Consider the following 24342-nt stretch of genomic DNA (forward strand, 5'->3'; position numbering starts at 1 on the left):
CGTCCAGCGGAGATGATCGTGGGCCCGAGGCTCCGATCCGCGCAGTGAAAGGAGAAAGGTGGCTGGCCGACGTGCAAAAAACGAGAAGCAGATTCCGCCTGTTCGCGGCAAGAAGGAAGCGCGGAAAAATATCCGGGGGATGGCTGGGGTCACGCGGTCGGAACCCCGGGACCCCGGCAAATAAATCAGGAGGAAGGAGGATCGTCGTAAAGAGAAATTAGGGAAGTGAACCGTGACGCGATCGGAGGAGAACGGTTCGTTCGTTCGTTCGTTCGGTTTTAGGTCGCGCCATTTTCCTCGCTGATCGATCGATCGATTGATTGATTGAAACGGCTGGTTCAACGGTGGCGACGTTTTTTTTTATTTTTTTCTACAAAAAAGCCTTTATACAAGTATAAAAAAGATGCGTGGTTAAGGAGTAGCGTTCAGAACATATAAAAAAATAGTGTGTATCTCTGTACGTGTGTGTACGTGTGTATATTCCAGCGTCGGCGGCCGCCGCCACGCTTCGAGGCGTTGTTACGTTCTTGTCCGTTTCCCGTCGAATTCTCGTGCTCCTCCGGTTACGATGTCGGCCAGGTCCGGCGAAGATTATTGTCCTCCTCGAAACGGGGCCCACGAACCGCGGGGCGGACGCCGTTGGAAAAGCGTGTAGAAAATTGTATTTACAGGGCGCGTGGTGTACGCGCCGATCACGGCTTCGGCTTCGACTTCGGCTCCGGCTCAACGGTTCTCCCGCGAGTATCTTCTAAATATCTACTGTGTGGACGAGCGATCCCGTTTTGGTCGGGGATCTCGTCCGCGCGCGATCGATGCTCGTTTATCACTGGGATTGCTCGATCCCTCGCGGCCACGACCGCGACGACGAATGATATTTCTCTCGGGTTTTATTTATTTTACGACGGGGTTCCATGCGCGACACCTCGTCGACGACTCCGATCGTTTTAAGCTTGTTGCCGTCCCAGACGTTCAAGTTCACTCCGCAGCCCTGACCCGTTGAAGCGACGACCCTTTGATCTCCAACGAGCGAGCGGCCCGGAGCCCGGTTTACCTTCCGCACGTAGCCCGTGTCGATTCCAAAGAGGATCGCGGCCCGTTGAAGCGACGACGATTGGATTTCAACGAGCCAAGATCCTGGGAATCCTCTGCCGGTCTGATCCCCTACGTGCACCTCGACCGGGGACCACCTAAGTCCCCTGTTCCAGCAGCGAACTTTGACACGTCGGAACGGCGACCTTCGATCAGTATTGGGGCTCTCCCCGTGGCGATGATCAGCTTCCCCGAAGAAACGACGATCTCAACGATCTGTCCTTGGCACGACGATCTTCCGAGCAGCTTTTCGGGAACTTCACTTTGGAGAACTTCCTACGCGGCAAGCATCATCCTCTTCATCCTGATCGCGTAGTCCCGACTCTTCCGATTGGCACCTCTGGCTTCGGCTCGAAAGATGGTCGCTATGGTCGACAGGTGTTTTCGCTCCTTCTCTCTCTCGCTCTCTCTCTCTCCCTCTCATTCTCTCCCTCTCTCTCTCTCTCTCTCGCTCTCTCGCTCTCCCTTCGTACGATCTCTGTGCATCTTCGGCGACCGCTTAGAACGGCGCGCCGTAGCCACTGCTGGGTCTGCTGGGTGCACCATAGCTGCTGCTGGGTCCGCTAGGGTAGCCTCCAGGTCCGTGAGTGATTTGGTTGAACTGCGCCACTTGGATGGCCTGCCTGATGCCTTCGAGATCGATGCCTACCACGCGGGTTTGGTAACTGGGCACGCCGTACGAGGAGCTCGGCGCGCCGTACGACGAGGACGGGGCCCCGTAGCTGGAGCTAGGGGCGTAACCGCCGCCACCGAATCCTCCGCTCTGCTGGGCCTGCAGTTCCTCCTTCAGGAGGATCTGCCGGATCTGCTCGAGCAGGGCTCCGTCGACGGAGGCACCCTCGTTGGTCTGGTAGCCGGTGGAGACGGCGGTGTACCCGCCGCCGCCGCCACCGCCACCGCCTCCTCCACCGAAGGAGTAGCCTCCACCGCCTCCGGATGGCCTGCTGTAGCTGTAGCCACCAGAGATCGGTGGTTCAGCCAGGGCGAACCCTGCCAGGCCGACGATCATACACTGGAACAGAAATTTTTCATTAATTACCGACTCGGGAAAGAAAGCCGTGACAGCTGCACGCGGCGGATTGGGGAACTAGTCACGACGCTCAACGAGGCATGGTCGAAGGTAAATAAAAGCTGAGAGGGAAAGTTACTAGGAAGCCCGGGAAACGAAGGAAAGACAGGATCCGGAGTGAACTTCCGCTTGGAAACGCGACTTGGGACACTGACTCGCTGCTTCGGTACACCGAGGACACTGATAGTCTCTTTTGGTACACTTGTTCGCACACACAGACACACACGCATACACACACACATACACTCTCTCTCTTTCTCTCTCTATTTCGCTCTATACGGTTGTTAGGGCAAGTCTTAGGTGAATTCAGCGTGCTTACCGCGATCAGAGGATTCATGTCGGCTTCTGCGATGCCGCTCGGTTCTGTGACTCTGTGGAAGGTAGACCGGGGTCCTTTATACCCCCGCGAGAAGCAGGGGGATACATGGGGCCCCCACGAAGAAGAGACGGGGGCCTCTCGAGTGAGAGTAATTCAGCTGTGAGACGATTCTCTCCTCCTCCTCCGCCGCCGCTCTCCTCGCCGCGACTCTCCGCCATCCTTTCGATTGTCCCCGGTTTCTCTGTCGCTCCTGCGAGCCTCGTCGACCATCCTCGGGCCCTCCTCGGGCCCTCCCCTCCCCCTACCAGAGAGCAACCAAATTTGGTGACCCCGTTGCGAAACGCTTACTCTCGGACGTTCTCGGCCTGCGGGCCCCGCTTTGCGTCCTAGACCTCGACTCCTTTGCGCCCTCGATCCCTCGGATCCTCGTCGGCTTGACGAAATCGCCTTTGAACCGTCGCGATCGCGGTCACCTTCGATCTTGGCCCAGGAACGCAAACCGCGTGGCGCAACGGTCGTTCGAAAGCAGCTTATGATCGACGGCTCTTTACTATTTGACGATCGATCATTCCGGTATTCCCGGTGTCGGCGACGACCGCCATGTGCTCGACGATTTCGGAGACGTTGCTAGCCACGAGTACTTACCCGGCTAGGCAAAATGTCCGTCGTTAAGATTCTATACGCGCGTGGGTACGTTCATGTAAGGCTACAAGTAGACCATCGGGACGCGCGCTGTTTTAGGTATATTCGAACGTTTAACCTACTTTCCGCGAGCGAAATGTGAGCTAAACTCGCGGCTTTACTGGCGGGTCTACTCGCGAGGCTTTTATCTCGTTTCACGAAAGCCTCGGTCAACACCGCGGGTCGACGGCCAATTAATGCCTGTATGCTTTTATGACTTCAACTGGTGCACGATAAGGGAAATGAAGTTATAGAACGAGAGGTCTTTATGCATCGACTGCCAAACTTAACTCCTTTGCGATTCAATTTAATTTAATGTAATTTAATTTAATCTAATTTGATTTAATTCAATTTAATTCGATTCAATCGATTTATCTTTTTATATATGTAAGTTATGCTTTTTTGTTATTGTAATAATAATATATATATAAATAATAATAATATATATTATTATTATTATACTATTATATTATATTATTTATATATATATTATTTTATATATATATATATTATATTAATTATATAATAATAATAATATTTATTATATTATTATATGTATATAATATATATAATTTTTACAATAACGAAAAATCATAATTTATGTTGAATAGCCGGGAATCAGTGAATCGGGTAAACAGTTTATAAAGACTTTCACAGCTACGTTGATTAACACTTCCTCGTCGACGAGGAATTCTTGTGCGAGGCAGATAATTTATATTTGTTGAATACCGGCTATAGCTTTAATGTTGCAACGTTGATAATTGAAGGGTAAAAGTTGATTTCCGTTTAAGATGAGATAGATACATGGATAGAATATTTTCTAATACGATATTATAGGGCAAGGGGTTAACAATAAATCTACCATGACGGTTTCTCTTAAAATTGTTGAAGTTACAAAGAATCTTTCGTGGAAAGTGATCGAATCAATCTCTTAATTCAAACATATATTATACTCAAAATAGCAAGATATCTAAACACATTCAATCTTGTTATCCTCCGTTTCTTTTATTAAACAGTTTGTTAAGTTGTATTATCATTGGACGAGTATCAATATAACATAGTTTCTTTATCATGGCACAATAGAGTACAACGTATTTGATTTGGACGAATTCTGAACGACTTCATTCTTCTAATTCCTACAAAACAGAGCAACACACGTCAAACATCTTTATTAGCGCGCGGAGGCCTGATTGATTGTTTACAAAGCGTTAAACGCAGCGATTTTATATTGCCTCATAAAAATAACAAGCATATACTTATTCATTATTAGCAGTGATTTTTATTGCAGGTAATTTGTGTCCAGCGAAACAAATCAATCGAATGAACTCCGCACACGTCTATCCTTGGTGACATCAATAATCATAAATTCAACGTGTCAAAATGACGCGTGCTAGTGTCGAAGAGGCGTCGAGGAACGGGACGTAGAAAGAACCGGCATTTCCCCAGAAGCTTTGCAAAATTCGTTAACCGGAACACACTAATTCAGAGCAATCTTCCTCGCTCGTTAACGCCGCTGGCGTCGAAGATTTCACACATTTCTTCGCGCCCATTTTACGTAACCACCCCTCCGTTACGCAACCAGACGCGATGAAAATTTGTCGCAGCCGTTCGCATAGGAAAACCGACACGCTACAAAAGACGGTCACCCGGTAGATCGGTTGATCCTTGCTCTCCAGAGGGAGAGTAACAGGAAGAAAAGTGCGCGGTCGGCGTTGTATCATCCTCGCGGAAAGCTTCCTATCGTTTCGAGAGTAATCATGCAGCGCCAGGCTCGTTTTCTTCGCGGCCCGACGATCCATGGATCGCGTGCCACACGCCGTAGATCGCGGAGAAATATCGGATGACAGCGTGGACGGTGTCCAGGCTCTCTGGCCCGCGCGGCGACGGCCGCCGCGAAACGAGAGGGAAAACGCTTTCTTCGATGTGGAATTTAATTATCCGGCTCATGAACTCTTGACCCACTTGCCGGCACAGTGGCTGCCGATGTTGCTGTCATCCCTCGCCTCTTTCCTTTCCTCGGCCCGGACCCGTTTGCCCCATTTCCGGGCGGATTCGAGCGTTGCCACCGTCGACGGTCCTCCTGGCCAGTCATCCTTCCGGAGCCTGTTCTGCGTGTCGCGGTCGTTTCGCCATTTCCAGCGCGTCGCACAGTGCTGCCAGTGACGAAGTTCTGTCGGGACCGAGGAGCTTTCGATAGGAATGAGATAACTTCGTTTGCGCCGAAGCCGAAACGCTGTGGAATAAAGGAGAAATTGGGAAAATTTAGTGCGAACGATTTTCAACATTAATTTTAAGCTTCGAGCATTCCGACAGAATTGTGATTTATCCAATGTTATATGCAGTTGGATTTTTTTAATGACGTGTTATTCATTATTTCTCGTAGATTTTGACACGCTGATTTCAAATTCGGTCGCATTCATCTACCGCTTCAGGATTTTGGAACAAAATTGGCTTCAGTGAGAAATCTTAACGACACCGTAACTTTTTTCGTTGACATGACAACTCGCTGTCTTTTTCTCAAATTTTGCGACTGGATTTGAAATCAGCGTGCCAAAATCTACGAGAAATAATGTATAACATGTCATTAAGAAAAATTTCATTGTATTGATATTGGATAAATCACAATTTTGTTGGAACACTTCAAGTTCAACGTTTTCAGGGTTCGAAAATGTTCATACCACATTCTCTCTATTTTTCCCTTATTCCACAACATTTCAGCCTTAACGTAAAATGATGGCATCGTTCTATCTGATTTCTATCAAAAGTTCTCTCATTTTGACACGACTTTGTCACGTCACCCCACTGCCCGCCTTCGCTTAGAACGTCGAAAGTAACAGTGCCTCTCGATCGACGCCGCAGATAATCGTTCGATTGTAATTAAAGGAATGAGGAAACCCGTCTCCAATGATTCCTGTGTTACGCTCGGTTCGATAACAGGAATATCGAAGCGCGTAAACATCGCGGTGTTACGAAACAGGCGCGGACGTCGTCGCTTCTGCTGGGAAAACCGACGATCGTGTTTCTCTTTCGAAGATAAATGGCCCCGGAGATTTTTGTTCCCCTGTGAACTCTGCGCTGGAAAGTCTTGTCATCTGGTCAGCGAACGGGATTTTTACGTAGCTACCGAAGCGGAGATGTTCCTTTTTATTGACTTAGAGCAGCATTTACGAGCAATTCCCTCGTGGAATTATGTACCAGTCAATTCGTTGACGGCCTAACCTTGACGCAAGAACTAACACATATAGTTACATCAGATCATTTTACATTATGGTTTAATAATTTCTGAGTATAGTATAATGACTTGCGTGGAACTGTCTGTGCTCTTCAGACGTACACGCGCACAAAAAAACGTTACTAACAGACCCACAAAAGCTGTGGTGCTGGAGAAACAAGTTTCGCACGCCCAATCTGCGAACAAAAATAAATTTCCCGAATAAGCCAAACCGGACCTCGTATTAGGGGTCCATTTTTCAAATCTACGAATCTGCATAATTTTAATTTTCCATTTATCACAAACAAGCCGAATTTGTTCCCTGAAGATTCCCTTGTAGATTATTAAAGGATATTTTGTAAGAATATGTCACTTTTTAAACGCGTATCAATTTCACTAAAAAAACATTTTTAATCGAGAATTACGATGTCTATAAAATCGGGTATCACGTCAGACTCGCTTAAGTAAACCATGGAAATGGTAATTTCCATGAAACTGAAATGCTGTTGCCACATCCGGCTTCTCTCCCGAAACCACGGGATTAAAATATTCAAAGCTAGGAACGTATTTACGAGCGTTGGGTGTCAAACGACTGGAATCCATAATGGTAACGAGATAATGCCGCGGTGTGTCGCGGGACACTTAATCATGCCCGGCAATAAATAAATTCATGTCCAAGAGGAGAAAGCAGAAGAGGAGGCTGCGGAGTAGGCGGCCGAGACACCTTGCTCTTCATCATGAAATTACTCGTCGTATCGTGGCAAGGTGCACCCGGGGTACCCCATCCTCTCGTTTTGCAACGATTCGAACCCGCGGCCATGTACAGGTAGCCACGACGGTTTCGCTACGTGCAGAAATTCCTTAAATCGACCGCCGGATTGCAGATACCCGTCGAATCCTACGTGCCGTTCAAATGTCATCGTTTCTACGCGCGGCATTCTTTCGTCGGTTTTTGCAAAACGGGAAGAGGCAAAACCGTCGGCCTACTTCCTCGCAGAAGAAGCTCTCTGCCCGGCAGGCCCAACGGCCACAGATTAATTGGAGATTGGCGGCGTCGGAGACGCGAGTCGAAAAAGAGAGAGAGAGAGAGAGAGAGAGAGAGAGAGAGAGAGAGAGAGAGTTCGCGGTTTCCTCGATCGCAGAGGCGATTCATCGAGACCCGTCGATCCCGATGACTCGTGATATTCCTGGGGCCCTCGAGCCACGTCTCGCCGTGTACTGCATCCGAGTTTCTCGGATATTAATGTTGCAGGGTCGCGAGAAGGAAGGGGAATCCGTGGGCCTGGGGCTTGACTTTCGCTCGACCATTAGCTTCGGCTTCTCTCGGACCATCCTCTTCCTCTTCGAGGCTGTCGTTCGCCTTCTTTCTGCTTGCAGCTCGGCGAAACGCTTCGATCGCGACCACCGAGGTCGATACTCGATATTCGGAGAATATCGTGCAGCCTGCTTTCGGTTCTACAATGCTGTCTCATAACCGAACGAGTGCATCACGGACGAAACGGTGGAAGCTTCGTGGACGGTTCAATCGCTTTCAGATCTCGGCGGATTTCAGTCGCGTTTCCAACATTCTAACGTTTTGCAAATCATGATAAAATGATTAGCTTGTAATAGATAATAATTTCGTCACTCAAAATATGCATGACGCGGCCAAGAAATCTCCATGTTCTACTCGATGCTGCACGAACTTGTACTTCAACCCACGAAGATGAAATTTTGGACGCGCCGATTATGCCAGCAGGTTCCCAGTTTTTTTTAGCGCGCATAAAAGTGCTCTGCACCGGATGAAGCGGTCTGGGGAAGGCTGCTGCTTCGTTAAACCGCGCATCGTTCGTTCCAACTTTCCTCGCGGAGTCAAGATAAAAGCGTCGCCTGTGTAATTAAGAATTTTACTCAACGGCTTGATCACTCGTTTGCCTAAGCAATTAAGAGGGACAGCGCGAGTTACCCGGCTGGTGGGGGCAGAGGTCGAAGGATTTCACGGAGCGTGTTTCTTTTTTGGAGAACGGACTCGCGTTTAGCTGTCCCGGGAAGCCACGAAAGTGCTAATTCGCCTGTTTCGGGTCTGCAGGATGCCTGAAATTTTTCGTTCGCGCGTAGAGACTCTCGATATTATTAGACGCCCGACGCTGGATTTCTAATTCCACGCCCGCGATAAATTCGAGCCTCCCACGAAGCGATTTGCGCGCCTCCGAACACGGAGACTCGCGTGGGACGATTTTTATTTGCGCGATGGATCGCTATATTTGTGCCGCGGAGGTGCAGATCGAACTATAAACCAGTACTCGCGGCGCAGTGTTAATAAATTATCATACGTTCGACTGCTCCAGGTGTTCCACGGCGGCCGGTCGATCAAGGCTGAAATAATCTCCGAGCAGGAAAGGAAGATAATGAAAATCAGCTGTTGCGTTATTTTATTTTATTTATGGGCGAACGCCTGTTACGAGGCAAGACGAACCAAATGGAAAGAAAACGAGTACAGTAACAACGAGTAACACGGTAAAGGAAATGCAGTAAAAATATAGAAGAATACTTTCGATAGATAGAAAGTATTGAGTCACGAATAGACTCGGGATTCTTATGCAGAATGCGATAATGAGCAATTTAAACGTTGCATTCTATCCTTAATCATTTTCAGTCCGTCGGAAGTAATATATCGACGTGATTATATGTTTTTAATTTCTCTATTGTCTGACTCATTTCTGCCACAAATGCATCAAATCCGCATTGTAGTCATTAGATACGAGAATGCATACGTTACTCTATAATTTTGCTACAAAGTCTACGGATTTCATAACTAATGACAGTAAATGGCCGAAGTAATTAAGAAGATACGCGTCTATACATTTGTGATCCGGATGCTTCGATATTAACTGCGAAAATTGTTAATTGTATTCTGTTATCTGCATTCCTGACGCGGAAGGTGGACGGGTGAGAGTGGGGCGAACAGCGGAAGGGGTCAGCGGGATGCGTAGCGAACGACAAAAAGATGAAACGAAATCCTGTGTTATCCGAGCGAGGTGAAAGGCTGCGAATTCGTAGTGAAAGGTGAAAGGAAAAATGATTTTGTGCGACCGTTTAGAGTTTAGATGATTCGGAAGCGTCCGACTATGTATGCTGATTACGGAATCGTTAGTAGCGTGCTCGTGACCGTTGCACAGAGTCGTCGTCGTTGTCGGCCATTCGCACGGTAAAAGGTTCATAAACTGTGCAAACAATACGGGCAACGTCGATGGCACGCTTGACATATTACCATGCTAATGAGGATGTGTGATCGGCGTAAACGTTTGCCGTCTGCTGCTGAATAATAAGAGCCTTTGTCGAGCCCGGGTTATGCGATTCCAAGGGAAGCTCCGCACAAATTTATGGCGATAGCCGATAAAATTCATGAATATACACGACCTTAGGCGTCGCTCTAAGGAAGATATACGCGAAATTCACGTCGGGGAATGGTCCTTTGTCGCTTTCTTATTGAGATGCATGCTTCACGGCTCGGATGCGAACAGAGCTAGGCAAAACAGTATTTTGAATGGCAAACAGTAAATGGACATACGTGTTGTCTTAGATCATGCATGTATTTTCAAAAGTAGAATGTTTCATTTCGTTCGAACGAATGTACTTAAGACAATAAAATATTGTATTCGTTGTACGAAATTTCTAAGTTAAAATTTTGAACAGTATTTTATTCGACAAAAAAACACTGAAAACCTTTGTGCCATGGTTTGAAATGTTTTATCTATTCAATTTATCATAGTCGAACAAAATATTGTTATTTTACTGAGAGTTTAGTTTCAATTTAAGGGAAGGGAATTTAATCATGGGAAGTATTTTATTTTATGTGCTTTAGCTGTTAAAATAAAAAATATCTTATGCCTTAGATTGTCGAAATGAAATATTTATTTTCATGCTTCAGCTTCAGATTACCAAAATAAACATTTCACATTGTCGTAATAAAATATTTATTCCATGCTTCAGCCGTTGATTATCAAAATAAAATATTTTCTCTACTGAAAATATTTGATGCCCTCTATTTGAAATGCTATTTTATTCGAATTCTGAAGAATCCACTGTTCAAAGTAGCATTCCAAATATTTTCTCAACAAATATTACCCAGCTCTGGGTGCAAGACCGTCGTAGCTTCGAAGAGCGTAAATTCGATCCTTCTTCGGCGGATCGGCGTGCAATTCAAATCGGATCAACACTGCGACTCTGTTTGATAGAATCTCCAATGGTGTATCGAATTTCTCGTCCGACCAGTAGCATGTTTCCCACCGAAAACCAGTTTGAAGTACGCGCGATGTTAATCGCGAGGTGTCGGAGAAGCGTCGAACTGGTTCGGAGCAAGAGATCGATAAATCATAGCTCGAGTGGTATGATTTGCGAGTGGTATCTGTTGATACAATGTCTAGGTTCTCCGGCGAGTGTTCTTAGATGGTGATGAGTCCCGGCGAGTAAGTGCGAAACGAAGATTCGCGGTAAGTGAGCAGAGCGCTCATTAGCGATGTACAGGTAGTAAGATTGCGCAAAATTGCTTACGAGAAGCGGAGCAGCTATGCGTTTAGCTGGACTGTTGTTGAGTAAGAGAGGATACCTCCTCCCTTCTCGATCCTCCAACACATAATTTTGTGCCGGCTTCGAGAACCATTAGGAACGAGCGTGAAACGAGTCGATCGTTATTTCAATTACAGCCGATCAATACCAATAACTCCAAGGTAATCCCTGGACAATTTACGATCCTACGGCACTGGACATCGGAGTAAGACACTCGACATATTTCGAAATTGCTTAATATTTAAGTAATAGAAACGTTTATACGTTGTATCTGTGTCACACTCTTCTCTAAGCGTTTCTGTTATACACCAAGAAAGTCGGAGACGATTGTTAAACGTAATACAAGTTGAAGAAGATACAACGAAATACTAATTGATATTTTATATTGCGTTCCTTCAAAATACATAGTAACAATCTTATACTTTTCACCAGGCAATGTCAGTTTATTTTGACTTTCCTTTCTCAGACTATAACTGATAATTACTATGTATTTTGAAGAAACGCAATATGAAATATCGAATTAACATTTCGTAACATTTTTTACGTTTCTTATTATTTAATTAATATTTATTTCATCGTCTATACAGAAAGCTTTAGGACATATTAATAGCACAGGAATATAAAGTATACTTTAAGACCTATTCTAATTATATATTTTTTATTCATTTTCACACATTTTCAATAATGTCTAACTCGAGAGAACATACTGTCAGTCCAAAAGTTTGATATTTTTTATAGGAAAGAAATTACTGCACAGATCTTGTCGCTTCTGTATTTATTCGCAGAACAAAACTAGCGTAATTTGCAAACAAGTTAAGCGTCTTATGAAACAATCTTATGGCGCAACGCAAGAGATTAAAATTTCGTACACTTACCCTGGAGATAGTATGCGATACCACAGAGCGAATGTTCCTTAAAAAATGAAATACAAACATTTACGAAATACGTCGGAGCGTCTTATTCTTTCGTCGAGCACTGTATTTACAGGACCTCAGCCTTGCGACAGGAGTAACAAGGTTCTAGCTCAAGGCTCGATCATCCTCCTCGGCGAAGAAGCATCGGGGATTGAGGCCAATCGCTTTTATTCGCCTTGGTATCGAAGTTCCCGAATCTGGGTTAGCCAGGAGACCGTGTCAGGTCCGAATAAAAGGAAGAAGGTCAGGAGATCTATCTCTTCTGGGTCTAGGAAACTCCTAAGATTTTGTGGATTCGTTTCATCCCCTTAACCCCTTGACATACAATGACGAGTCGAGGTTGTCATTCATTTCAACTCGTTAAGAACTGTCTTCGGCGGACACCGAGCAATTTTTATTATTATTTATTATTATTTATTATCATTTATTATTATTTATTATTATTTATTATTATTTATTATTATTTATTATTATTTACTATTATTTATTATCATTTATTATTATTTATTATTATTTATTATTATTTATTATTATTAGATTACTCAGTCGCTTCACTCGTCGATCCTGGTTTGTTTACAATGTTCAAGGTGCCCCACCCTTCCACATTTTCGACAGTACCAATAACAAATCAGTGATCCGAATTTGAAATTAAAATATTCTCTTTCTCAGCTTGCACATAATTGTTCAGTTGAGACAAATTAAATAGTATTTTTCGGACGCATCAAATTCCGTTTTATTTGTATGTAAATCTGGCTCGATTGAACAGTTATGTGCAAGCTGAGAAGGAGAATGTTTTATTTTGAAATTTGATTCGCTCGTTTGTAGACGTGACTTTGTTATTGGTACTGTCGAGTAGGTGGGAGGCTGGGGCATCTTGAACACTAAACAAACCAGAATCGGCGCATGAGTAAAGCGACTGAGTAATCTAATTATACACTGCACGGCATCCACCGAAAACAGCTCTTAACGATTTAGACTCGTCAAAGTGTGGCATACAGTGGCATATTAAATGAATGACGACCCCAACTCGTTATTGTATGCCAAGGGGTTAAATAGTATTTCCCAAAGGGGCTAATAGACTGATTAGCCTCGTAGTCATGATCATAAATACATGCTGATACATCATTGTAATGTATCTCTGGCTTAAGAAATTTATTCGACTATTTTCGACGAGAGAGAGTCTTTATAATTTCAACAACGTTCGAATAAAATGCGTAAAACCGGTGATTTTGATCGGCTCGTTATATTCAGCGTTAAAATAATATTTCTCCGAGGCAGGAAATACGTTGTTCCAGTCTTTCGAGCAACATTCTCGGCAGCGGAGAGTTCGAGAATGATGTAGGAACCACGGAAATCGATGATGAAAGCGCAAGATAGCGGGCGAATCGGATTCGTCTTAGAGCAATCAACGGCGTCGGTGCTTTCATGGTATAAAATGATCTCATCGCTGAGAAATTGGTACGAGCAGGTAGTATCACTGTGAGAGCAGAGCGCCGGCGAGCTCGCAACGGTCTTAATGAGAGCCGTTGTTGACGTATCTCGGCTATTACATCGCGCGATGCTTATCGAAATAATAAGAACGGAACCTTTCTTGTCCCTGTTGCAGTAGCTGCTGCGGAAGGCCAACGCACGGCACACATTTCAACAATAAAACCACAACTTTTCCGTCGACTTTTATGCTCGTCCCCTCGAGCGATCATAACCCTCCGACGCAACAGCACCACTTGTAATTTAACTTCGCTGTCGGATCGCGACATTCGCGGCAACCAACACCTGCACATCCAAAAGGATGGTTTCACCGGTTCGACCGTGTCGCATTCTTCAAATTCCAATGTCAGTAAAATTATAATAATTTTATTCAATTTATTCAACTGGCGGAAGGACGTGTTTCCAACGAGATCCTTAGTGAGATGGAAACGCGGTAACACAAAAAGATAACAAAGTGAGCAAGTTTTTCTTTACAAAGTAAAGAAAGAAATATCACAAAAAAATAGGAAAAGTGGAAGAAAAATACTAGATTCGAATAATAATGTAATTATAATTTTATTCATATATACCAACACCTTCCTGCAAAAAAGGAGATAAAAGAAGATGTTATACAGTCAGTTATAACAAATGTAAAATTATCATACAAGGAGTACCATTGGTAAACAAAAAGGAAGATAAAATAGAGAATGAAGTTTAATAAAAAATGAGAAAAATTAGATAGTAGGATAGTGAACAATAACCGTAATAAGAATGGAGCATCCGAGGGATGAGCATAAACTTTGAAAGTAACCAAGAAGGAATCCGTAGCGCATTGCGTTTGGAATTAATTAATAAAATTTCGTCAGAGTACGACGACAATTATGACGGAAGATCCTTGCGATAATCGAAATGGAAAGCGCGTCCACTGGAACCTGTTCGAAGGTTGGCCTCGGCTGACGATTACGACTTTCGATTTTGAGCCCTGCCGCTGCGGTCCCGGCGAATTAGGGAGCCCTATTAAATTAAGAAGTTCCCCAAGGAATTTCTATTAATAATCCTGACCGACGACCACTTTCACTGCGCGTCCAGCGTATCTACCTTGTGAAGGATGTCGTACGAGGCTCGAAGCGGTTCTCGTGAACCGTGGATGTAGTGCGCGTTCACCGAGCTGAAGAAAAAAAAGACCGGTGTAACGGTGGACGACAGAGTTTGCGGATACCGGTATTATAGCCAGACGTCCTAGAACAGCGTCATGAACATCTTCCCATGTACGTAATTATCACCGTGGTATGTGAAAACTGGAGAAACGCTTCCGGTTGGGTTTACACCGGACTAGACGACGCGCTGCGAGCGAAGCGAGCCTGTTTATTTTTCGAACAGCCCTCGGCCACGTTACAGCCTCGGGGCCACAAGCATTATTTAGGCCATTGCGCCTCCCCGGCATTTTATATTTCGAAACGATCCGCCGAGCTTATTCGACACACCGCTCTGACTTCGATCCACGTGGTTTTTTTTTTTGGTATTCCTGGAATCGTTTTGCAATCGGTGTTCAGCTCCATCGTGGAACAGCGAAGTTCCTTTGCTCGTCACTTCGCGGCTTCACTTTCTTCGCGCCTCTTCCTCGAGAAGTCTTTCCCGCCTAATCGAGCGTTCCGTGCGCTCGAAGCTACTTCGTCACGTAACAGTGCAATTACCTCGACATCCTTTGGCAGAATCAAAGTCGAAGGCGCGAGGAGAGAATTTAGAAAATGTCAACGAAAGTGTTTAGACTGTGAGACGAGTTGGAAGCGTTCGGCTATGTTTGCCGAACAATTGACCAACTTACCGGGCAAGGTGACAACGATCCTGCCATCTATGCTTGTTGTAAAGTAATGATTCCTAGAATTTATTGACAGTCGCTCCGACGATTTATTGTACGCTACGATGGCCGGCGTATAAACGTACCCGGATAAAAGTATTTCGATCAATATACATAGAAACACAAATGTTTGCGTATGCTATTTCTCTCGACTGTGTTACATACGCTTCGTTCGAAACACAGTAATTTATTTCGGTATTAAACGATGTGTGTGTACTAGTTGAAACACTTAATTGTCTGTGCAAATGTAGAATATGAATCCGTAATACTTGATTGAAGTAAATGTTATCTTCATCGTGCGTGAAACGGAACACTTTAATACTATTTCCATGTTCAACTTGGTTCAACGACTCCTCGTCTCCTCGCATTTGTGGTATGTACATTGTTAAAAGCAAACGGATGTTAATCGTTCCGATCACGTTCGTTAATTAAGAGATTAAATATAAGTAGAAGCTCATTTTTCAAAACAATACGCACTTTTTCTGTCATAAATATTAATCGTCAGAAATATTCTCTCATCGTAAAAAGTAGAATTTCAAGTAATTACTACAAACTTGTACAGATGAAATACTATTTGGAATAATTATTTCCGGCATGTCTCAAGAAAATATGTACTAGTTTAATTAATAATTCTCTTTGCTAATTAATACATCGATCTTCGTATACAATAACGCATTTCTGCATTATATATAGACTTTGTACATATGAAAAAGGGCTATCCCCATAAAGTATTAAATATATAAATATCTTTTTAAAGTGTCTTCGCTGTGACGATGTCCGCGAATTTTCGAGGAACCAACCCTGCTTTCTTCTAAAACGCGGCACTAAATATTCACTATGCCAGCAGGCTCGCGAGAGCTCGTTGTTTCGCTCCTTTCGCTTCTTTCTAATCAGCTTGGCACCGTTTTAATCTCTCCGCTTTCCTTTCCGGCTCAAAACGCTTATTTGGCACCGCGTAACGTCCATTAAAATCCTCTCCACGTTGTCTTCTTTTTCCGCTCTACTTGTATAGCCGATCGTTCGTCGTCTTCTTTCTTTTTTTACGTAAACCGCGGTTGCGCAATCGCGATTACCATACGCCTAATTAATCATTAATTAATCGGTCACTTCGACGGTGAAATCTTCCCGCAACCCCCGTGCTGAGAATTCTAACAGAGTCTGCTAAGGACAGACATTGTCATTCTCTCATCCTATTTTTTATTATCCTTGTATTTCTTCATTAGCAAATAAGTTTGTATGTTGTAATCATTCTTTAATCATTCAGAAAATATGAAAAATTAAGTTACAGTACTGACTGCTCTGAAAAGCTTCTCACATCTTGCAAAAGTTCCAAGATTGCAGTTTGTCTAGACTTAGTGCAATTTTTATTACATACTCGAATAAACGTATTTAGTCGAACATGTAACTATTTCAAATAATTCTAAAACAACACAACTGTGTTACTTAAAATAATATTTCAAATATCGTTATTTGATGTAGAGACGATCATGAAATAAAATAACAAATGTTATTTGAAATAATATTTCAAATAATGTCGTTTCAAATGTGCCCAGAACTAGAACACACGACGCGGTAAATGACACTGACGCAGCAAATGCAGCCCGACAGGGACCGTGTCAACGGAAGGAAGTTCTAATCAGCTGCGAAATAAATCGCAGGGCAAAGGGATAATGAGAGAAAAAAAGCTCGTGAGAGCCGCAATCCAATCGGACCGGAATTTTTTCCCGTTGACTCCAACGATCGATGCTAATTGGAGATATTCCCATGATTGTCTCTGTAGGAGGGGGAGGGGCCATAGGAATCGGGGCTAAACGACTCGCCGGAGTCGAGTAAAAGTAATTCGTTTTGCCCGATGCTGCTACTTATCGGATCACTTTCTTCGCGGTACCTTCGAGTAGGCGACCTTTGCAGAGGTCGGCCGACAGACCACGCTCGAGTTTCACCGGCACGCTCATCTTGTCCGCTGTTCGGGTTCACCAGCGTTCACTCTCTCGCTCCAAGATCGATACCCGCGCTTCCTTCTTCCGGCGACGTGCCCTGAGAAACCCACGCTCTCGACCTTACCTACTACCCACACGATCCTAGCCGCGGAGCCGTCGAAAATCGACCGGTTCACGGGAAACACGGAGACCCGCTGGTTAATCAGAACCCCCGCGGGTAATTGGCCATGTCTAGGACGAAGTAATTGGGCTGGTACAACAACGTTTGTACTCTCGCTCCACGAGTTACATCCTTTCTGCTCGCCAATGAATTCGTCCCGTTGCTTCGGGGCCTCGATCACTATACGATCGATCATGCGAACGAACTGATAAGCTTCGCGGTTCGAGCAACCATTTTGATCCATGGGAAAATTACGTTTCTGAAAGGATGGAACGTTCTCTGTGTACCCGAGGTTACAGGAGAGACATTTTAATCGACAACTTTAGCGAATGATTGATGCACAGTATGATCATTTAGACACCCGATTTATTCGAACACATTCTTCAGGATTTACAGGACACTCTGTCCTGCTCCAACGTGAGTCGGATTAACGATAACTAAAGCTTTATGCGAAATAAAAATCGTCTGTATTAGTTGCACGAAACAGAAACTGAATAGTAAGTTAATTCTTGCTTTAATCACTTTAATAGATTAAAAATAAGACATCGACATGTTTCGATTCTTTTAATCTCTCTTCCGTTTCAAACTGCAACCACTCGATTCTGTTGTAAATGCATGAAATTTGCGGTCTGAGGTTAATTAGACTGCGATTGCAATAAACAGAAGTGAAATAAAAATGCCCCACTTCGATTGCACCGAACAGAAGCAAAATAAAAATTTATCTTCCTGCTTAACTTATTTTTGCATTCGTTTTGCAAAGCGCGCGATCGTATCGCAGCAACTCGATCGAGATTATCGACTCCGTTTTTTATCGTCGCGTCTGTCCGAGCGATTACCTTATCAGGTCGGTTGCTCGACCCGATCGCTGACAGTAATCGACGGAAAAGGATTTCGATTTTCTTTTTTCAGCGCGCGACTCGCCTCGTCGACGAGCGCGAATCGGTTGCGCGTTCCCGGGCAAAAACTGTCGTTAATATTTATCGAAGCGGCACCGTTATTCAACGCTAATTCAACGCGAAATGTGACATGTGCGATTGGTTTATTGCGTCTACGGCAACGCTCTTGTGCGAGCCTGCTGCATGATTTACCGCCTCCCGATCATTTCTGCTTCTCACGGTTGCCCGTTGCGGATTCTCGCGTCGATTCTCCTTCCTCGGGGCCCCACGGATCGAATCGTACATAATTAACAGCGTTTCCATTTCTAATCATCGACACCGTCCGTGTCGCCTACCCAGATATTACGTAACCGAGAAATCGAGCTTTCGATGGTAGATCAAGTTTCGCGGGCTTGTAAACCATTCTTCGCTTCTGCTTTGCGAATTCATTAATCTTTGGACGGTGGACATTTTTCATTATTATCATTATTTATTGTAGCAGTTGCTTGCGAGGCTTAGAATGACTTTCCAGAAACATTTATGTGATACGTTGTATATGTTTTTCTTATTAGTTGTGACAATCGCACTCGTTCAAAATTTGATATATTTTTCAAGTATATTCTATAATATATATATTTCTCAAATATATTCTATAATATATTTCACAAATATTAGGGGAACCGGAAAGTAATGTCGTTTCTGCGCATATTTATCTGTTTGAATTTAATGTAAACAAACGACATAACTTTCCGGTCCCCCTAATATATTTTATAATATATTTTTGAACCAATTTTATTCAGTTAATCCTTTTATCGGAGTCGATATACGTAATTAATTCTTTGTAGTATGATTTCTTTGATAATTACGTCGATTAGCACTTCATTGTCCTTAATACTGAATCTATAGAGTACTACAATTCAATGTCGTGTGTTCTTTTACAAAAGTAACAAGATTGAATTTATCTATACCTCTTACTATTTTGATTACAATCTATTCAATTTATAACAATTATTCGATCACTTCCTGCGGAAGAATCTTTATAGCTTCAACAATTTTAAAATAAAAAAATGTGTAACCTGTCTTCATCGACTCTCATTTTTAGACTCTGATAAACGAAGAGTCAAATCTTGATTAGAAGAAATGAATAAACACGAATATTCAATATAGATTACGTATAAAATCTCGGTCACTAGTCTGACTAGTAATAATGTTAATAACATCGCGGTCGTAACACGTATGGAAAATACAGATTCGTATTTCATACGAACACTGTACGTCGTTGCGGAGTTTGATTAGAATAAAACGCTCTGCTCTCTCTTCCTCGATACTTACATATTATACTACAAAATGAATATAAATCTTCTGCTAAGGACGTCCGACAGCCGAACATGTTTTAATCGTTGTAAGCGCGAAGAAGAACAGTTATTTTCGTCACCGTTGGAAGCCAATAAACCGAGGAGAGACCAGCTCGTAGACGCGGTGGTTTATCGCTGACAATCGAGAGGTCCCTCATCTATAATTCAGAAGCGACAACAACGTTTAAAGGACTTCCTCGATGGCCACGACAACATGCAGGGGACAAGCGCAATCAAACTCCCGATAATTATGGACGATTACGCGGCTGGATTAACCGTGATCGATCGCCGTATCGCGGGCCCGGATCGCCCTCGGATAAGCGCGTCCATTCGCCTATGAAGGAACCCGCGGATGACCCGGGTCGCTCTCACGCGTTTGTCTCAGTTGTTCACTTCCGCTAGTGAAAGGTGCATGCACACTCACCTCCGCGGTAAAACCGCGCTTACGTGCGCCTACGTGCATCACCGTTCGCGCTTCGCATTGCATCGCATCGCATCGTATCGCATCGCAGTGGATCGCCTCGTAGCGGATCGCGCGGTGCATCGCCGCGGTGCATCAGCCCGGCCAATGCACGCCTCTCGTCTCCCTTTCCAGGCAGGCTCGGTCGACGCATCACTCCGATTGAAATTCTACCGGGTGTCCGCCGATTAGAGAAGCCGATTTCTCTGCGGAACGATCGGGTTCGTGCATCGGGAAATCGATCCGTCGTGCCATCCTCCCGCGATCATCGACATCCGGCTTTATGAACTTTCGGTTTAACGACGCGAGCCGCTTGTCACCTGGCCGACGTTTATGTGGCCGATCGCGAGGCCGCGCTCTTCGGCACGTTCCGCGACGGCCCACTGTGGAACGAAACATCAATTTTCATGGACATCATCGGCCAAAATTGATCGTCGAAATTTTGTACTGTAGCTTCGTTGCATCTGCTCACACGGCTTCATTACAGCCGAACCTACCGTCGCCGATCGAACGACCGGTTTCACATTTTTTATCTCATAATTATCGAAGTCATAAAGCTGCTCCCGTTCAAAATTGTTGAATGTACAGTAAATTCTCCCTAATTTTTCTTTCAGCTTGTAAACAAAAATTGCAGCGTTTTTATAATTGTTGACAATCGGCAACTGTAAAAATGAGCCACGAGGCTCGAATAATCGTATCTCCTCTTCACAAATCATCCATTTCTGCTTACAAGTTGAAGAAAAATTGGGGAGAATTTACTGTATTTTTCTTTATTCAGGCACGCGCTATTATAAGAATTGTGATTTTTTAAAATAAATTCTTTCTTGTGATTCTCACAAGTAACGCTTGTTTGTTGCTTGTAGACCTCGGTGGGTTTAATGTTAATAAGTGATCGTAGCGACTAATTTGTCCACTCTTTAATTCTGTGATTTTCGAAGTTATTTCACACGAGATTGCATTTGTGTCGAAGAGACGATTGTTTTAGAAGTTTTGAACAAAGTTTCGGTTTCTGAAACATTTGTAATAGCGACACGCTGAGCTTACTTTCAATGTAAACAAAAAAAGAAAAAGGAACCAACTTGGTTACACTGGTCTGTATCGTAAAGGGAACGGAAGTTAATGAGTCCTGTCCCAAAAAACGAGCATTTCGACGCACCCAGCGGCGTCTTATTTTTCCGGGGCCGCTTCGTCGGTTGCCGGCTACCGTGACGGTAAACCAGATAATGATTATGCTTTGCTACTTTATTGACAGTTACGTGTCTGCTCGGTCGTGTAACACGACGCTGATGAGAGACGTTACCGCTGAGAGTTACCACTGATCTATGCCGTGAGAATTAAAAACGACGCCAAACTCCGATTTGTTTTTTAATGAACTCAATAATGTTCGCGTGTCAACCACAGATTAAATGGCAGATTTGTACCTGTAATGTCCGATATCGGAACGATTTAATTGAAACCGTTCGGCTCGGTTATCGCCGAGCCTCACCTGATTTATTATTGCCGCTTAAAATGCGTGTTCGGTTATCGCCGCGGCATCATCGCCGCCGACACGAGAGACGAGAACTTTCCTGTTCGGATGCGCGCCAGTCGATTCGCCGTTTAGTTATCTACAAGGAAAAACACTCGACGGAAATTTTGGTATGTGCAACGAGATAACGGGAAGTCGTGATTTTTCGATCGCGGTGCCACGGTTTCGTTGCGCAATCGTTCGCGTTTACAGTCGACAGTCTCTTCTATCCCCTAAGCGTATCATGTAAAACGCTTCGAGCACCGGGTAACGATCGATTTTAAGGAGAAAAAGAGAAACGCGGAAAGACGAGCGGGTCGAGGCGATCGTCCAAGAGAGCGTTGTTTCGCGACGCTTCTTATCGCGTGAGAACACGTCGGCTGGACACGTTCACCATCGACGGCATTAACGGGTCCCAACATTCCGACCCCAATTTCCTAGGATAGAAGACAAGACTGAATTTCACCGTTGCTTATTTATCGTCCAATCGAATCTTATCTCGAGAATAGAATGCGTTCTCGTCAAAACTCGCGACAGCGTTTCTGACGAAAATCGTTTCTTACGAAATCGATGCCGGAGCAGGGCAGGCGCCTTAGGGCCCATTCGTTACACGATTTCCGGAGCCAATGCATCCATCAAATCAGACACAACAAATACTGCGAGATGCGACGAGATTAAGTTTCGCTGTTTCGCCGAATCGCTAATCGTGAATCGCAATTTCCTGGAACGTCGTGTTCAGCGGCTCTTGCGCAATTAAAATGATACAGTGAACGTCTTCCACGGTCGGAGGTGAACGCAGGGCCAAGGCCGAACTTATCAACGTAAATTTCTTTCGAGAGGCTGACCTACATCACCGATGTTCCCAAAAATGGCGAGGATCGGTGTATGCTGAATGCGAAGTAGCATGTCGAAAGTACTCGCTACAACGACGCAAACGTTTCGTGGCGTCGTAGTTAGGTATAGACCGAGGATTTTATCTATTTATGAGAAAAACGAGCGGATCGCACTTAAAACAACAGGAAGATGGAAATAATTGGACTTCGACCGCGTGCGGGCTTACGAAACCTTTTTAATTTGCACGTTATTGCAGCCAGACTGATCGAATCCTGCAAATAAATTTCTTCTTTCTTGTGTGTTCGCAGATTAACCTGTTGCTGTATAGCAACGAGTCAGGCTCGAGATGCTTCCATACATAGGACATTCAAGAGAGAGACTCGTTTTATGGGGAAAATTATTAAGACGAAATCTAACTGCAGGTAAAATTGACCGGTTTCAAGACTTCTCTTTGAAAATATCTCTTTTACAGGAAATAATTGGATACATGCTTTAACTCTCATACCTTTCGCGGGAAATTAATTGAGTGAACTTTTTAACTAACTTTTTATCATTCTAATCGAAATGATTAAGTGACTAAGAAACGCTAATTACTAGACTGCGGGTTTTATGCATTTGTGAGAAAATCGCGCGAGTGTTATCTGAACTAGTGTAAAAAAATTAGGATAATTTCAGGCTATCAATTTTCCAACTAGCACGAATGATTAAAGAAAGGAAGAGATTCATGAATGAACGCTGTTTTTTGTAACAAATATCGAGAATATTTATTTTCTGCATACAAATCTATCTATACTCACTACCATCGAGTGATGCGATTACGAAACGAATGAGCGATTAAAAACACAGGAAGAACGAGAGTGCCGAGTGCATCGAGTCTCTTGCGACAAATGCGAAAAACTGCAACGATTCCAGCTACGAGCGGAATCAGCTTGTGCAAAATTCAGCATATGGAGAAAAGGAAAATGGAGTTTCGTGTTTTCGGATCTTGTGTCGGTGGCCAGAAAATGGGTGCCCCGAAACTCGGGCATCGAACGACGACGAGTATCTATTCTTAACCCGTTATCTCGATAACATCCGTGGTCTTGACATTTCGTCGCGTAATTCGCGTAACCAGTATTTTTTTACGCCCGGTGTCCTCGATAACGGCGACGCCGTCATCGTGCAAGTAGAAAATTTAATTACACCGCATTCCAGCGCGGGACATTAATGTATGCAAACGACGAGCTGGTATCACGGTCGGATCTGCCGCGATTCACGAAATCGGGACGTGATTCACGGAGTCCGGTCACGCGTTCTTCGGTCATTGTAAAACGGCCGGGATTTCTAAACCGTTTCATTTCGGCCGATTTGACTTGCCAAGTCCGATCTCGGATCGTCGCGCGGCTCGCATCTGGCCTAAATCTGGCCTAAACGTAATCGCGTTTAGGAAACATCCCCTTGCGCAACGCGGACGTTTCCGCGTCGCCGAGCGACGAACGATCGTTCCCCCGTTAATATGCGAATATTATAATCGGCGCATATGCATGCGGACTTATCGCCTCGCGAACGGTGGACATTGTGCTGTCCGTTAAAATGCTTGACCCAACCGCCAAGCGGCGTTGTTGTTTCTATTGTTTTGAAACCGTGCTAGTCGCAAGCGTTTCAACCGCGGACAGGCGTCGTTACGTAATCCGAATTGATACGGCCGACACACCGAGTCGAATAGCGACGACGCTACCTTATCCGATATCGCTGCGGTTTAAAAAGCAATACTGACAAAGTAACGCGCCATGATTGCTCTCGCTAATCCGCGAGCAAACATTCGGCCTATCGGAACGCCGATCTATCGCGGTGGCGGAGTAACGTTACCTCTAACCGGTTTTTCTCCAAAGAATACGAAATTACGCTGATAAAGAAATGCTATGCGGAAAGTTACCGCTGCATCGCGATCACTCGCGAGCGAACGATGGGCGCGAGCTAAGAACCTTCCCGATGACTTTTCCGCGCTGGAAGATGCACCGAGCAACGACGTCGCTCCAGCGGGCTGAAACGACAGAGTTTCGTCAAAATGAAAAG

At 44.4% G+C, this 24342-nt stretch overlaps 1 protein-coding gene across 1 annotated transcript; it reads right to left on the minus strand.

Moving 5' to 3' along the window:
* Positions 1 to 337: 337 nt before the first annotated feature.
* LOC117223711 (uncharacterized) lies at positions 338 to 2633 on the minus strand. The gene is made up of 2 exons (XM_033476143.2): positions 2478 to 2633; positions 338 to 2101 (listed from the first exon to the last, which is right to left on the minus strand). Exons 1-2 carry the CDS (start codon positions 2493 to 2495, stop codon positions 1589 to 1591), a joined length of 531 nt encoding a protein of 176 aa, XP_033332034.2. The 5' UTR covers positions 2496 to 2633; the 3' UTR covers positions 338 to 1588.
* Positions 2634 to 24342: the final 21709 nt, after the last annotated feature.

Source organism: Megalopta genalis, chromosome 4, assembly GCF_051020955.1.
Source record: "Megalopta genalis isolate 19385.01 chromosome 4, iyMegGena1_principal, whole genome shotgun sequence".
NCBI classification, from domain to species: Eukaryota; Metazoa; Arthropoda; class Insecta; order Hymenoptera; family Halictidae; genus Megalopta; species Megalopta genalis.